The 16,936-nt window shown below is 37.9% G+C and overlaps 1 protein-coding gene and 1 long non-coding RNA gene across 4 annotated transcripts in view; one reads left to right on the forward strand and one right to left on the reverse strand.

The window, feature by feature from the left end:
- Positions 1 to 10,818, reverse strand: part of RASSF9 (Ras association domain family member 9) — a 28,450-nt gene extending 17,632 nt beyond the window's left edge. The window contains exon 1 of one of the 3 annotated variants that reach the window (XM_015857547.2): positions 10,558 to 10,818. In XM_015857547.2, the coding sequence (XP_015713033.1) occupies positions 10,558 to 10,604 (47 nt within the window). In that variant the 5' untranslated portion in view covers positions 10,605 to 10,818. Of the gene's footprint in view, positions 1 to 10,180; positions 10,422 to 10,557 lie in introns of those variants that run through there. The other 2 variants (XM_032443796.1, XM_015857555.2) reach the window with 2 other exon arrangements.
- A 126-nt stretch (positions 10,819 to 10,944) lies between these two features.
- LOC107311222 overlaps positions 10,945 to 16,936 on the forward strand; it is a 14,198-nt gene continuing 8,206 nt past the window's right edge. The window contains exons 1-2 of the long non-coding RNA XR_001553952.2: positions 10,945 to 11,392; positions 11,625 to 11,744. This is a non-coding gene — a long non-coding RNA (uncharacterized LOC107311222). The remainder of the gene's footprint in view (positions 11,393 to 11,624; positions 11,745 to 16,936) is intronic.

The raw sequence follows: 16,936 nt of genomic DNA on the forward strand, positions 1-16,936 counted from the left end.
GCAGTTGATACAGGTCAATTCAGTAATAAGTTGTATGACTATATTTTTTTAGCTATAGATATTAACTACATGATCACATACAGCACAAACTATCATATATGCATTTATATACTAAATATGGGCCTGCCATGCACAAACACTTTCATGAGAAGAAACATGCTCCATATATACTCAAACTTTTGGAAGCACTGTTGAAGTTTTCCATGCTACTTAGTTCAACCACGACAAATTCAATTCAGCATACCCACAACAAGGTGCCTTCTCTCCCTTACATTGTCCCCCATCTCTCTGAATGCATACAATTGACAGTAGTCCTGTTCTGCCAATTGTAAAAAGCACTGAGACTTTGCAGACACTTTCACATGCTTTCCCTGCTGCTGAAATTCATGATCTCCTCTTGGGCACCTACACTTCCATAAAAAGGGCCATGGAAAAGTTTAACTTTTAACAGGATTTGTTGACACTGCAAGATCAGGAAAAACTGACAAAATAGGCAGAAGCATAAAGAAAAGGGAGGGGCTGAAATATTTACTGTTAGTACTATTAGATGTTCATTGCATAACACATTATAGTATTAATTAGAATGACCATCAAGAGCCTGATCCCTTTCTTCCTTCAACACAAATCTTTGTCTTTGAGTTACTGTAAGTAATTTGTGCAAACAGAGACAAAAAGGAACAGTGTCAAATGGAAATACTGAGAGAACTTCAGTTTAGAAAAGTTGACACAATTTCCCTAACAAATAAATATTGAGGCTGCTAGTGCAGGTATTTCACAGATCTGTTCTGGTCACTGGGGAGCCTGGCTGCACCTTGTTTGCTCTGGACAGTATTGCTGGATATGAATTCATAGCTCAAAGAGATGAAAGGCTCTTTTTTTCTTAATTGTGGAAGAGTCTGAGGGAGTTACATAACTAGAGAGATTTCCAGACTGGTGTGAGACATGATGATAGTACAGGTGGCTGGAAAATGCTGCCAATCAAAATGTTACTACTGTGGGTTTTAATAATAATAATTTAATGGACATCAGAAGATTAAATGCTAGTCTTAGGTGACTACAATGAGATCTATGTATCAAAGCATCTGTCATAAATCTAACCTTTATTACTTACTATTGTTCAGTATCTGTCTATTCTATGTCTTCTGTCCTATGTATGGTACTAACATTTGCAAAAGATGGCTTAAACTTAATTTTTTTTACTATGCCTTCTGTCACTAGATATTCACCTGCTTCATAAATTGATGCATTAATTAATTTATCTTCTCATTCTCTCCTAGGAAGAGAAGGGTCCAAAACTCAGAGTTAAGCCAAACTGTTCATTCATTTTAGCTCCTATTCTAATTAACTGATCTGATATCTATAGATGTCTAAAGCAGGATAACTCTAAGCTTCTCCTGCTCAGCCCTTGTTCAAAACATATTACAGGGTATGGAGTTATAAAATGAGGAACGTGCAGTGAGTAACCACTTTTTTAAGCTGCGGTTAATGTGACTTGCCCGGAATCATGTAGGAATTTTGCAGCAGGAGTAAGGAATAGCATCCGTGCTATTAGGATGGTTCACCCTTAATAATATATTACACATCTGTAATTCACCTCTCTATTCACTATTCCCTTTTTAATTACTAAAATGAATGTTTAAAAAGACGATTATATATATATACTACGAGGTCTGTGCATGCTCCATGGAAACCTTCCCTTTGAAAATGATTGGGGTGGAGCTCAGCTCACTTTAGCTATGTAAAGTAGATATGTAGTCAAAGACAATTTTCTGGCCTTCCTCTGTAATCAGTGACATAAGATAGGCACCTCCAAAGGGGTGATTATTCCTATACTAAAATAAATGTCTGAATGAATTGCCCTCTGGAAGTGTATACATCTAAAATATACATTAACTACAAAGAGTACTGAGATTAATAGATGCGTAAATGTTTAATGGCTAAAGCTGACTAAATTGAAATTCACCTTTTTGCTTTACTGTGCACTTGAATCTAATGGACAGTCTGTGTGTCCAGATGCACCATCCACATGCATGCAGTGACAAACTTGCACTTCCAAAAATAACTTAGATCTTTGTCTGATACCTGCAATGGCCTTCATGAGTAAACAAATCTGTTTGGTTATCTACCAAGACCTTGAAGTACTAGAACTCTAGGAAAGTGCAGGAAAGTCAATAGCAATTTTTTGCTATTTTTTGTTAGAAGACTAGATATGTTAAAATAGGATACTGACAGCAAAGTGGATCTGAGAGATACAGACAATAATCAAGTTGAACAAGTATACTTAGTGCCTCAGCAATGAGTGCTGAAGAAGTCTGTCAACAGGTAATGTCCAAATGAAACAACATTTTAGCAAACCAATTTGCTGATTATAAAGCCAACAGAAACAAGAGCTGCTGAAAATTTCACTGAGCTTATACTAACAAACTAACCCATTCCAAAGAGATACAGCACATACTTCATTTTATTTATTTATTTATTTTAATTCCTGAATTCTGAACTTATCCATATTCTCTCAGGAACAGCTTATTTTTCAACATGCTAAACTCCTGCCTATCCATTGGATGAACTGTGCTATGATTCTGTATTTATAAATATCACTAAGACACACTTTGATCAGTAATCTGAATCTGAATTTGATACCTTCCTATGACAAATAAGACACAAAATATGTTATCAAAACAGTGCCTTGACTTTCTCTCTCAAGTTCTTTGTTGTATAAAGTGTTTTAACAATGGAAACTACCTTCAATAAGATTCAATATTATTTTGAATTTGGAGAAGGTTGGGGAAAACAATGTCTTTAAACACAGAGTAAATTACAGGGTCAAGACACAAGGATAGATTGCCTTAAAAATTAGTAGTCTTCACTCAACCACATTATTCCACTGATGTCATGCATCATTACAAGTTAAATTAAGGTAAACATATCTGAACAAAACAAAATTTACGCAGTGTATCATTATTACACTTTTATAAGCCTGATTTAGCCCCTGAATGTTATGCTTTTCTGTATTTAATTTAAGTCTTATTACTTTTGTATTATTAGAATGAGAGCAAAATAAATATCTTGTGCTTGTCTGGAGAGATGATTTTTTTCCATTATGATAGGAAATTCATAACTCAGAATTCTTTACACTAGTAAAGTGGAAAATAAAGAAAGCAGATTAATCAAATTGATGCATTCTACCTTCAAAAAAGTGAGCTGGTATTTATATATTTCTTTTGTACCAAATACCTTTGTATAAATATATCTTCCTCCTATCAATTCTAGGCAGCTAACAAAAGTAGAATAAACAAGTGAAGAAACAAAAAACTAGGAAAATGAGATTTACATCACCTCTAAGTTTACAACATGAATTGATAGACTGGATTTTTACTTCTAACACTAATGCATAAAAATGACATGGTTCAAGCTGACAGATGTAAACATACTCAGGCAGAAAAATGAGTGAAAAAATTTAGTGAAATAGAAACCCATCTTTAAATAATAGGCATTTGAGAGATCTGCCAGACTTGCTGGAAAAATTTCTTCCAGTTACAGTGTCTTTTCTTCTTCTCTTCATGATATTAAGCTTTACGTTTCATAGCTTTAAAATTATGATTACAGGACAACTTTGTCATCATTACCAGTAAAGACCTTTCATTTTGAGTTTTGGTTTCAGTGGTTACTTTTCTTTCCTTTTCTTCACCTCACAAAACCACGTAATTCTCCACAAGACATATTAAACATTATGAAAAATTTTAGACCCTTGAAAATTCCTAAGCGAGTCATGTGAAATGAAATCTAAAAAATCCACTATGCTTTCTTATTTCTTTATGTGGCAGCCAGGTCTAGTGGACTGTACAAGGATTAGAAACAAGGAACTCCCAGATTTTATTCATACCTCTCCCACTGCCTTGCTTTAATACCCTGCACTTCTACAGAATTTTTCACTGTCTAGTCATGTCCTACTTATTCTCCTGAGGCATGCAAGTTTTACTGCCTAAATTACTGCTGAGGAAAACAAAGTATGCTTATCAGCTGTCTGAGGTCATAAACAAGCTGGTATCATTATAGCTATTACAACACGTGCTCCTTAAGTGCAATTCTGGATAGGCCAAGACGGGGAAAGGTGACCAGTGAGTAATTTTGGTGATTCCTTGAGGTGAGATCCAGAAAAGCACTCAGTACTTTCAAAAACAAATTGTATTTTTAGTAAGAGTCTCCAAAATCTTCAACTTCCTCAATTAATAATAAGATTTTGGCTTTAATATTTATGTAACATACATGCATGAGAAATCGTGAGAAAATTTCCCATTTCTTACTGCAAGAATTTGGGAGTTGCATGGAAAATGTGCAGTTTTGGGAGGTAAAAAGCCATCACCATCATTTGAATGCCAACTATCCTGCGCTCAGTTCTAAGTAATTTTTTTTAATGAGAGATATGGGCATGAAATAGATGATTGAAAGTACATCAGACACAAACTGATCTGACAGAAACTTTCAGAGAATTCTGCATAATAAATGTCTATAAGATGCCATCCTACCCACCCAAAAATTACAATGAACTCAATTGTTTATTATCTAAATTCTGAGGCGGATGGTTCTGATATTTGTTTAACAAACAAACTTAGCCAACTATTTTTCCTTTCAATTTCATTTTGTTGACCATTCTCTCCTTCTGTTCACCATCCTGAACCCATTTTACTCTGCTGTGTTCTGTGTGAGACTTGTGGAATTGCTAGCATGATGACACATTAGACACGATGATAGCTCAGCTGTCTATGCACACAAATGGATACCAGTATGTCCAAAGTTCATTCTAATGTTTCATTTGATGTGTGGTCTTAAGTAAAATCAGTATCTTGCACCATATTTTTGTTCCTATTATTTATATTTTTTTTTATATAAAGTACAGAAGTTGGAGGAACTAATTCATTTTTGTACATCATTTGTTCTATTGAAATTTATAAATAATAATGTTCTACTGTGTGACTATCACTGACTTCTAATAGTTATAAGAATTTTAGAAAGTAATTTCCCATCTCTAGAAACATACTTCTCTACTGAAATCATCACATTAAGGATTTTTTATTTATTTTTTTCCTCTCATGGAAAATATTCATTTTTTTTAATTAGTAAAGCATGAAATTACCACAGCCTAGAAAAATTTTCCTCTATATTACTAAAAACATGTTTCTTTGTCTGAAGCTTGCCTTCTCAGCCCACACATTGTATGCGTGTGCTTTCTTAGACTGTACATTGTATCAGTGTTTCAAATTAGCTTCATCTTAACCTAAGTAAAGCTCTTTCTTTAGATGGTGTAGTATTACACCCTTCTATTAGTCATTTTATTTACTGCACTGGTATGAAATTGCTGTCTGCCCTCCTGGAATAGTAGATAATTAACTCTTTAGAAATAAGGATAGTATTTTGCAAGACAAAAAGCTTTTCCTGAAAGTGAACAAATATGTACGAAGATTACTAGAAAATGTCTGCAACCATTTTGACCCCTGAGACAAAGCTGACAAGCCAGAGTAGAAAACTGATTGTAATATATGAACTCCAGCTAAAAAAATAACTTGTTTGATGGCTCAATAATACATTTAGTTCTTAAGCAAAAGTAAAAACAAGGACTTTATGTTCCACCATTACCAAACAAGCACCATCTTTTCAAGCTTAAAATTTAAAACATATAACACAATTGATTCTAAATAAGCCTTTATACACTGATCCTCCTGTTCCCCTTTCCCTTCCCCCTCACTCAAACATACATACCAAATGTCCAGTAGTTTTGGATCAAAAAGCACGTTTATAGCTTCGCATGGACTTTCCTACAGACATGCTCATCCAAGAAGTGAAGTATTTGACATCTCACACGGTACCATAAGACTTAAAGTATGGGTCACAAACAGTTCCTTCAGATAAGTAGCTGATCTCCAATATCATGCTCAGTCCAAACTTAAATGCTGAGCAAATTCAGTTTTTCTTCATCAAGTCTTAAAAGGTACAGCAGTGTACTGAAGTGTAAAGCTGTAGAGAGGTTCAGAGTAATACCATGCTAAATAGATATGATGCAAAATTACTGGAGGGAGGGAAGAAGGGAGGGAACATGGTAATGGTAGGTCAGCACTACATAGATGAAGTCTCTAATCTAATTCATTGTCTTACATTGTAATAGAAATCCTCAAAGAACAATTGAATGTTACACTCACTGGAGAGGGGCCTCTGACTTTGGGACAGGGAGAACTCTATCTATATCTATATGAATGAATGGATACATACAATCATTCTAAGAGGAAAACAAAAGGAGTAGACAAAGTAAATGATTGCCTCCTAAACAGAAACACTATGCCTACCGCTGTAGAAATAAGAACTCAATGGTAAAAGAAAAAATATCAGGAAGGAAACACTAAAGCAATAAATACAATTAAATAATAACAGTTTTATAATACAACTGTTTCATCATCAAACAGTACTGTGGGTTCAAATGTGTAGTATGTCAACAGAGCATACTAATAGTTGTGGTAAACTCAGGACCAGCAGGAATTACAATGGCGAAAGTGTTTCTCAAGCCATTTGTGCCTAACAGAATAGTCCTGCAGCATCAAAGATAACTATATGCAAAGAAGAGAGATTCTCTGTATGCTCTCCCTTTTGGATGTCTACTTGCTTTAGCAAGTTTGAATAAGGTCTGTGTGAAAATCTCAATGAAGCAGCATAATGGAAGAGAAAAAGTAGTGGGGTCAGTTATTGGTATGAGATCACTGGGTAGGTAAGACAATGATAGATCCAGATATCCTTGAGAAGATGGTTATATCTGAAATATCTATATGACTGGTGAACATAAAACCCACTCCAAAGAGTGACCAAATCTAGCACCTGAGGGTAAAGAAGTCCTAATGTTACAAAAAAATCAGTGGGGCACAGATTCATCTTCTACTTAGCAACCAGGAAACTGTATACAATGTGAAGCACTGGTACATAAACACAATACACTTTGTATTCATTGTTCATATTTGGATAGAGGGCTGTTTTGTCTCTGTGCAGTCTAATGTGTTAGTTCAATACTAGACCTTATCTGCAAAGAACTAACACTTTATGTACCTCAGTCTTTGCCTAAGTATTTCATCACATCATGCACTTCCAAAGAATAGTGTCTTTAAGATATCTGCATTAAAAATTGTCTTCTTGTGTTTATTCATGCTGCTGAAGTCTAGTCCTTCAGGAAACTGCCCTTTTTTCTTTATTGTCTTAGAGGATACAGCCTGTCCCTACTGAACAGAGTTGGAATTTGTAGGTGGGTGGGGCATGGCCTTGCTACCTTTTGGGTGTATTGTTCTCCAGGGGACAATGTCAACAAGTACATACATGCTCCAGGGACTATAATTATTCTTGATGTCATCAGAGATTGAAAAATAGTATAAATAGAAAAGCAAGTCTTGGAAAAGATATCAAGATATCACCCTGTGGCCAAGAAAAGAATGCTGGGGCTACATTCCTAGTGGCTGCTCCTCTGAAATCAAATCAAATGAGGGCTGAATAGTTACCAAGGCCTTATGTTGACTCTTTACTGAGTTAGATTTCAGCCCAAGAGAGTGACGCCCACAGATCTTCCAAATGCTAGAAGCAGTTCAGTACAGGTTTTGTCTTCCTGAAATTTAATGTCAATTTCTTTCTTTTAAGGCTTATGGCACCTCAGCCAACATCCCACTGCTTCCTGATGAAATACCTCATACACACAGACAAAATTAGAGTAAACCCTTTTTTAAACTCTTTGAATTAGAGGCTGACATTTTATGACCTGGATGTGAAGAGTCTACTACAAAACAGAGCTCTGAACCTGCACTGGAACCTCTAGGCAATGCTGCAAGACAAGCACTAATTACAGAGGTGTCATCTTGTTATCTGAGCAAATGACTGTAACTCCTTCATTTTCCTTCTGGCTCTTGTTCCAACTACCTTTGCTGCCTTCACTAAGCCATTTAACTTAGCTTTATCTCCTCCTACTGCCAACAGAATTTACTTCTCATTTGTTTATCTCCAGGTGTTATATTTGCATATAGTTAATGTTCTTTACAGACTTTTAAAGAAAATAGAGTGGAAAGAGGGGGTAGAGCAGAGAGTTTGCTATTCCTGTACTCCCCCTTTACTAAGAGGGTTTTCTCTTACAATAACTTTTTTGAAGACATTGACAAGCTCCAGACCTATTAATCAAAGCAGTACAGTAAATATGCACACATACGTCTGTCTCTTTTCAATCACTCTTTACAGGTAGGCAAACTAAGGCAAGGTAATGGGCCACAAATTCTGAGTCCCAGCTACCATTTTTGATTTTAAGATCAACTGACTTTTTTTTCACGGTTTCATTTGAGTTGGCAAAGAGGCTATCATAATGGAAAAAGAATTATTTTGGTTCTTCAGTTATACCACGAGATCCATTTACTAGTCGGATAAGTAAAGTTCAATTCTCAAAAGTCAATATCAGAATTTAGTATTAAATATGTCAAAATTTAAGTATTTGAAAAGACAATGGCAGGTTTTCAGAATTATGTATTTTACTTTTTTTCTTGATTTCCCTATTAGCTCCCCACCACTGCCTCTTCTGTAGCCATGACATTTTCAAAGCTTCAAGGTTTCAGCCCCCTTCTTACTGGCGCAACAATTGTTGCACATGAAGGCATCCTCCCCATTTTTATTTATTTATTTATTTTGTAGAGGGGCGGCAGGGGGATGGGAAATGAGAAGAAAATTCTAGATGTGATGTTCACTATACTGTTTCCTTTGGTATTTGAATTTTTATTGACTCTTAAAAAAAGAAAGAAAAGAAGAAAAAAAAAAAAAAAAGTATTATGAGTTTCTTACCTGAGGAACAGAATATCACGTCAGCAAACACAGTAAGACTGATGCAATTAGTCTAAAGATATTTTACAAGTCCAAAACAGAAACAGATTCACTGCTGAACAGTGGGAAACTGTGCTTTGTGATTTAACACAGTTATTCAGGTAATTGATGTCAGTAGCAAAACTTATACTTAAATGGCAATAAATTTACAGCTCTATGTAAAAGCAATTTTGTGTAAAAGTTCAAGTACACCTTTCTGAATTAACTGAACATTGAATAGTCATATAAAAAGCACTTCAGAAAATTTCCATTTCTGGAACTCCTAGAAAAATATACATGATAAGAAGTAACACGTGGTATCAATGACTCTAAAACAGTATCTTACTTTTTAAACTTCAGCTGTTACAGTCTGTCTGATTTATACACCATACAATACATGAGTATTCTCACACAGTCCCACTATAAGAATAACTTTATCAAGTGGAAATCTAAAAGCCAGAACCTGCCCTTGGAATAAAAAGCAATACATTTTGATCTACTTTGAAGGGCCAGATCATATTCTCTCGGGAAAAAGATTTTCCCCTGCGAACCCCTAAACAAGAGCCAAATTTTAGTGGGGAGCACCAGTCAAACCAGGAAGAGATTACAATTGATTTCCGAGTTTTTCACTGAGCCAAAATTTCACTGATGTTCAGCCTTAGCTAGGACAGGTTTAGCTTTTCTAGATTCCACGGGGTCCAATGTAACATGTTCACTCCAAGAAAAGTTAGTCTTACAAACTTTAGTGGCATCCTCACACTTAAAATGATTACATAACTCCACAAGGGGCTATTTCTTTTTTTCTTTCTGTAGTTTGTGCATGTGGCATGTGGAAGCACGCACAGAGTGAGGGGCAAAGTCCCTTACAAAAAAAACAAAACAAACAAACAAAAAAACCTTTAAAAACAAACAAAACAAAAAACTCTGCAGGAGCCAACCCAGGTACCACAGCTGTCACCTGGCACAATTTTTCTAGGAGAAAAAAAAAAGAAAGCAAGCAAAGAAAGAAAGAAAGAAAAGTATTCAAGTTCGGCTCAGTTTAAAGGTTAGCTAAAAAGCTTCCCCCTTGCCAACGCTGGAAGATTGGGCCTTTCCCTGCCTTCCAGACTTAGAGCTAGAACGTGGGACGGGGCTGATCCTCAGCGGCTCTCCCACCAGCGAGGGGAAGGCGGCACGGAGGGCCCGGCGCGGCGTGGCTCGGCTCTCCCTTGAGAAACTCAGGGAATTTTTTCCCAGAACAGGAGAAAGACCCCCCACCGCCCTCAGAACCCTCAGGGAGGGCCGCCAGCCTCACGTCCCATGCCCGGTCCAGCCTCACCTTGTTAACACGGGGAACTTCAAATGTCCCTGGCGTGGGTTCAAAGTCAGAAAAACTTACGTTCCCTTTGCTGAAAATGCTTTCCGGGACTCAAACGTGCCAGACCCGAGAGGGGAGAGACCGATGGGGGAGTGGGACCGAATGCCCCTTCCCGACTGCACTCGCCGCCCCACTGCCTCCGGCCGGGATCCCGGCCGCAGGTGAGCCCCGAAGTTACAGCAGCTCCCGGCGCTGCGAGGGACCGGAGCAACACATCCGTCCCACAGAACGAAAGAAAAAAAAAAAGTAGAAAAAAAAAAAAAAAGTGTAAAAGAGCTCCATCCCTTATCCCGTACCGTCCCGGCCCCCCTTTTCCTCCGAGCACACAAGCATTTTACCTGTTTTTATGCCGAGTTTTTAATAAATTCCTTCCAAAGGGAGCCATGATCCCAGCGGCAGAAGCATAACATCAGCGATCCCCAAACAATTCGAGGGTGTTCCCTTCTCCCCTATATTTTTCCCTGAGCGCCTTCCAGCTTGTTAATAGTCACCGAGCGTAGCGATGAGCTGGAAGTTGTGCAATTTACTGCTAACTTTGAACTCCAGCTTGTTGCTGCTGCTGCACCTTTGGAGTCCTGCCCAGCTGCAGTCTTGAAGGAGGCGTTTAGGAGCAGGAAAAAGAAAGAAGGGGAGGGAGACGGGGGGGACGGGACACAGGGGAACACGCACTTGCTGTTGTGATGTGAAGTTATGCACAGAGCTCTCTAAACTTTCAAGCCTCGTCGCCCTCAGGGCACCAGCCAGCAAATGGGAGAGAAGGGGTTTTGCTCCGGTGGGGAACTCTGCAAAAACACACCACAAAAGGATTGAAAACTTTCCCCGGGAGGCTCCAGCCACTTCAGGTCAAGTCGTTCGGCTAAACACCAGCGTTAATGAAGGGCTGGCAACAGTTGCCACACCAGTTCTCAGTACATAATAACCTGCCTTTCAGATCAAGGAGCAGTACCTCTTTACAAGGTGTTGGACAAGTAATGGGAAGATGAAGGGATAAAGCTAGACCTCGGTGGCCCCTCTGCTCTCCCTAGATTTTTAAGTGAAGTATCTATATGCATGAAAGACTTTGCAGACCTTTGGGTGGCTATAAGGGCCTCAGACAGGCTGCTAAGCCTGGCCTAGCAGAGAACAAGCGAGGCAGCAGCTCGAAAGGTTTGGCTCGTACTTGCAGGATTTTTGGTTGGTTTTTTCTTTTTTTTTTTCTTTTTTTTTCTTTTGGAGGGGGGGGGAGGGGAGGGAGGCGGGGGGGTGTGCTATTATTTTGAGTTGGCTTCGACAAAAGGGGAATTAATGCACTTTACAGTTCCTGTATGCTGGAGCCCTCTGGGAACAAGGGGTTTGTAGTAAAGTTTCAAAAGGAAAATAACTTTTTTATTTTATTTGATTTTTTGATTATTATTATTTGGAGCAGAGCATGGGAAGGAGGAACCATTACACCACAAAAGCTGATGCCAGTAGATGAGGGTCCTGGAACTGGAAGCCCCCAGCACAGCGCACTCTAGTCCTCTACTTTGTACAGTAACTTTAACAGGTACATATTAGATGTAAATTTCTATCTTTCTATTTGTATCATCTTTTCTTTTCTCTCTCTCTCTCTCTCTTTTATTTTTCTTCCTTCTTTTCTTATTTTTTTTTTTTCTTTCCACATATTACAGGGCCAATTCATTATGTGGCTGACACAATGTGCAACATAATAGGTTACTGAATTATTAAATGAGTTGATGATGGCAGAGCGGTGGGGAAGAATGAATTGATAGTACTTTACCAGACTGAGGACTTATCTGAAAAAGGCATTTATTTTTTATTTTTTTTTCTCTCTCTCTTCTAAAATTCCCCTTTCTTCCCTCAGTCTGAACAGCAGGCTGAAGAAAAGAAAGCAAAGGCCCATTCCATTGGTTACCTATTACTGGCAGTGCTGGAAATGCCCCACATATTTTCAGTTGAGTTCCAAGTCTCTGAATTCTCTGAGCTGTGACTACATAGAGAGGGACAGAGGTATCTTAAAAGCCTTGTTTGGGTAATCATCCAAATAACATAAAAATAAAGAAGCAGAAATTAAATTTTCAGATTTCTCATCTTGCTGCCAGGGCAGATTTTAAGCGGTCTGCTTTCTGCATTATGAATATAAGCCTGAAAAAATTAAGTCTGTAAAATTCTTTCCTTTTGCTTTCTCAGGTTGCATGTACCATGAAGAGGGGATATTCTCAAATATAAAGGACAGGGAAATTTTTTCAGTCCCTAATAGACATTCAAGTCATACTTGGCATAAAAATCAAATCAGTGTAAGATTTCCTGGAGAACAATTAATATTCATATAACTATTTTTCTCAGCAGGGGTAAAATGAAATAGCTTTATCTGAAGAGTAATATATTTTTTTTTTCTTAATTACAAAAAGAAATGAGAACCTGGCTATATATGTAGTTGTTTATATTACTCCTGAATAGTCTTCTCACGATTTTAATTTATTGAAATATTAAAATACAATGTAAATTGTTCCTCTTCTACCAGAAGATGCAAAATACTTTAAAACTAAGTTTATCTAATGTGGGAACTGGCTCCCTTTATGCAAGTCAATCATAATGCTGCATTCATGTAGCTATGCAATGAATTGTAAGGAAGACTCCAGAACTAAGAAGCAGACATTCTCCCCACAGCTGAGGGAGAAGAGGAAGTTCTTAGTCAAAATTAAGCTAACCAAAACCAGGAATAGAGTGCCTGTAAGATAAGGGAGAGAATCCTAAGAACAAGGAACATGGCTCTTTGAAAACAAAACAAAACCAAAACCCAAAACCAACTACTGCCAACAGCAAGAACAACAAAAAAAGAAAAGAAAAAGAAAAAAAAAAAAAGCGAGAAAAAAAAAAAGACATTTAGTAAACCATAAATAAGTGAATACATACTCTTTCTCTTGGTATTCAATTAATCTATAAACTCCCAGACAGAAGTATCATAAAGAGCAAAAGGACATACTGATTTTATACAAATACATGTACAGAAACACAAGAAAATGGAATAGAAGGGAAAAGAACTTCTGTGCTTCAACACATAAACCAAATTCTGACTGGAGCAGAGAGCAGACAAACTTGTCAGAGGGACAGGTTAATTTTGTAGGCAGTGTTGACACAACAGTTTAGTTAGCCTGCTTTTAAATTTCCAAAGCGCTTCATACTTTCCGCATTTGTATATACACGTCCTTAGTTTTCTTTAAACTGCAGTTCTGATCTTCTAAGAACACAGGGCCAACATTCCAGACCAGGGCCTTTCCCAGCATGCCATAGGGACACAAAAAGGGGAAAAAAAAAAAAAAAAAAAAAAAAAAAGAAAGACACAACTCCACAGCTCAAATCTTGAACACAATCACCTCCTAATCATTCTCTGTTCCTGTGAAAAGTAAAAGGCAAATAGCTGGTAAGCTCCATTTTTAACCCATGAGCTGTTCTGCTCAGCCAAATCATATAGTGTCTTCCCCTTAGGTGAAGTTAGGAATGAATGACAGCCAGTACAGCTTGCAGGTACAGGTTTTTTGTTGGTGGTGGTGGTGGTAGGTTTTTTTTGTTGTTCTTTGTTTTGTTTTTTGTGTTGTTTTTTTTTTTTTAAAAAAAAAAAACACTCCATAAAATATATACGTAGTGGACTTAAAATCCTAAGAAAGCCTAACCTATCACTATGATATTAAATGTAGAAAGAAAAGGAACCATAGACATTAGAGTATCACTTGCCACATAGATAAGCTTAATGAACAATAAATCTGGATGTAAATCTTTGGTGCTTGATCAGAAAGCTTAAGGTTAATAAACTAAACAATTTATTTTGCTTTCCTCCAAAGCAGCTCACAGTAAGCATTTTACTCATTCCTTTGACAAAAACACCGCAGCACAGAGATGTGCAATCTAGATTTAAGCATATCAGTCTACAGGTATAATTTCTGAGAGTGCAAAGAGCCAAATTAACTTTTTACATGCAACAAGTACAGATGTGCTACTGCCCTCCCGTTCCCATTCTTCCCTCATGCCCACCTCTTGGTTCCAGCACCTATCTCACATAGCCTCTGGGACATCATCCAATCTCCTGGAAAGCTGAAGTAACTCACATGAATTTGAACCCAGCAACAACAGTTTACTCTGTCTGCTTTGGACTGAGTGATGTGGTGAGTTGGCTTGCCTTCAGGATCAAACAAGATAAGTCAGACAGTATGATTTCCAAAGCTGATGAAGGGAGGAGTTGAACAAGAAGCAGGACAAAAAGAAGGAAAGAGATGGAGTAAAGTAAAAGAAGGGATCAGAAAGAAAGGAAAGGCACGAGACCTCCCCCTTTGGCTATATGGTAGGACAGCTTGGCAGCTCAGAGTGGATTCATGTGAAATGACTTCATCTAACCTAATGCCATGTTGCCCTTGTTGACCGGAGGTCTCTTTCAACTCCCACTGGGCAGACTCCTGACCCTTTCCTTGTGTCAGATCTTGTTGTCAACAAGCTTTGGGGTTAAAGCATTTTACTTTTAAATGAACGAAAAACTGATTTGACATAGGAAAGCGAATAAACAGTTTTTTGCTGTGTTAACTAAATTCACTTAATGAGGTGTATGACAATTGTCAGTAATAGCATGCAAGGAGAAAAAAAGGACGAAGTTGACAAGATATGTGGGAGGAGGACTTCCCATCTGAGCAAGCTGAGCAGCTGGATTGGCTCTGCCACATTGTGGGACTTCATTCTGACTGCAGCACTGAGCACCTCCATGGAAGCAGCAAAAGCTTCCTTAGAAACAGAATAAATTACTCATCCCTTGTTTGAGATTACTATGCATAGTCTGCTTCTAGTACTCTGACAGCCTCATTTTACAACATCATAAATACTTCCATCTGCTTTAAGTGCAGCCAAGTGTATGAATATGTGACACTAGACTAAATGGTCCAGTAGGTTAACAGGGAAAGCTCAGTGCTGGGATTCTAACTGTTTTAAATGCAGAAAACTGGGGGATGTATCCTCAGAGAGCTCATGGATTTGTGCTTTTCAACTTACTTGAGAAAATTTGCAAGAAAGACTCAGAAGACTGGTGGCTGATGATAAACTGACAGGTAAAAGCCATACTGATCATCTCAGCTCAATTGGTTAAAAAAAAACCAAAAAAACAACAAAAAAAAAACTATTTGGGATGAAATCAGGAATGAAGCTGAAAAACTCATTATGATACTGTAAACATTCATTCTGAGAAAAACCCATTTCTGGAAAAATTGTGAATATCTGATTACTATGAAAGAAGTCTATATTATGGAGAAAAATGTAAAAACAGTGATTTCTTATAGTATAAATACAAGGGCCTGCAGAAATAATCAGGCAGCAAGGCTAAAATATGTCACTCCAAAACTAATGCCACCTGTTTATTTCCACAGAAACTACAACAGACAAAGAGCACAATAACACTATCTGACAGAGAAAATTCTCAGCTACAAAACACTTTTTTTCAACAGTCACCAATATTAGCTATGTATTTTTGCCAGTGATAAACAAGAGCCTGCACTAATGGAGATGACCCACTGTTTCATAGCTATTATGGTGGTGGCATTGCTACAAGATTTTTGCCCATGCAGTTCATCTTTCATCAGCCCAAACAGGTTGAAGCCAGAAAGCACTAAATATGGACTATACAGTGGGTGTTTTGGGGCAGTCCAGAGAAGACCGATAATGTGTTCCACTATGGTCAGACTAGTATGGGGTCTGGAATTATTGAATTACCAGAAAAAGATTATCTTCTCTGGCCTGACTGGGAATCTGAGTATTCATCTTAGTCTATGTAGCAATGTAGTCGTTTGAGTTGATGGTTTGTGCAGGTTCCAGGAAATCCAGAAGGATCACCCCTTTTCTATCCCAAAAGACAGTGCACATCACTTTACTTGCTGAGGGCTGCATCTTGAACTTTTTACTCAATGGGGAATTCACGTGGACTCCACAGACTGTCATTTTCACTCTGGTTTGTAGTAGTGACACCACATCCCACCACCACCAAGGACATGATCCAGGAAACTGTCACCTTCAGACTTGTGTGGGTTCAATAGGTTCTGCATATGATGTTCTTTCCATTCCTGTATGAGCATTCATGGCATCCACTTGATGCAGACTTTGTCATACTTCAACATTGTTACCATTGTTTTCAGTGTTTGACATTCATCTGTTTGCACATTTCCCTGGTTGTAAACCACTGATCTGCATGGATGAGCTGACTGAGGCACTTTTCATATCATGGTTTGACAGCTGTTCATGGCCATTTGGAATGTGGCTTGACTTTAATGCTGCTATCACCACTGATGAAATGTACCACCTCCACCTCACTGTGCTCACATCCACGGTTTGGTCTCCATCAGTGCTCAGCAAGTGTCGATGAATGTGAATGAGTATCATATTTTACCCATGGAGGAATTCAGTTACATACATTTGTTTCACATGCACTTCCATGTCGGAGGCCATTTTGTCAAGCTGCCTCTCTACTGCTATCTGTCACACTGAAACAAAATGTAATGGAATATTGGTGGAAAGGTTCAACTTCTGCCATACCACCAACATCCAGCTCTGTCAATATGCTAACATAATAAATTAGGTGGCGTTACTTTCAGAGCAGCCATTGCAAATCACGGAACTGCACTCTGACTGCCAGCTCTTTCACGGGGGACAAAAATGAGTGAATACATGGTTACTAAAGGTCATATGAATCACCATTTTCCTAAGTCT

The sequence above is a fragment of the Coturnix japonica genome, chromosome 1 (assembly GCF_001577835.2).
Source record: "Coturnix japonica isolate 7356 chromosome 1, Coturnix japonica 2.1, whole genome shotgun sequence".
NCBI classification, from domain to species: domain Eukaryota; kingdom Metazoa; phylum Chordata; class Aves; order Galliformes; family Phasianidae; genus Coturnix; species Coturnix japonica.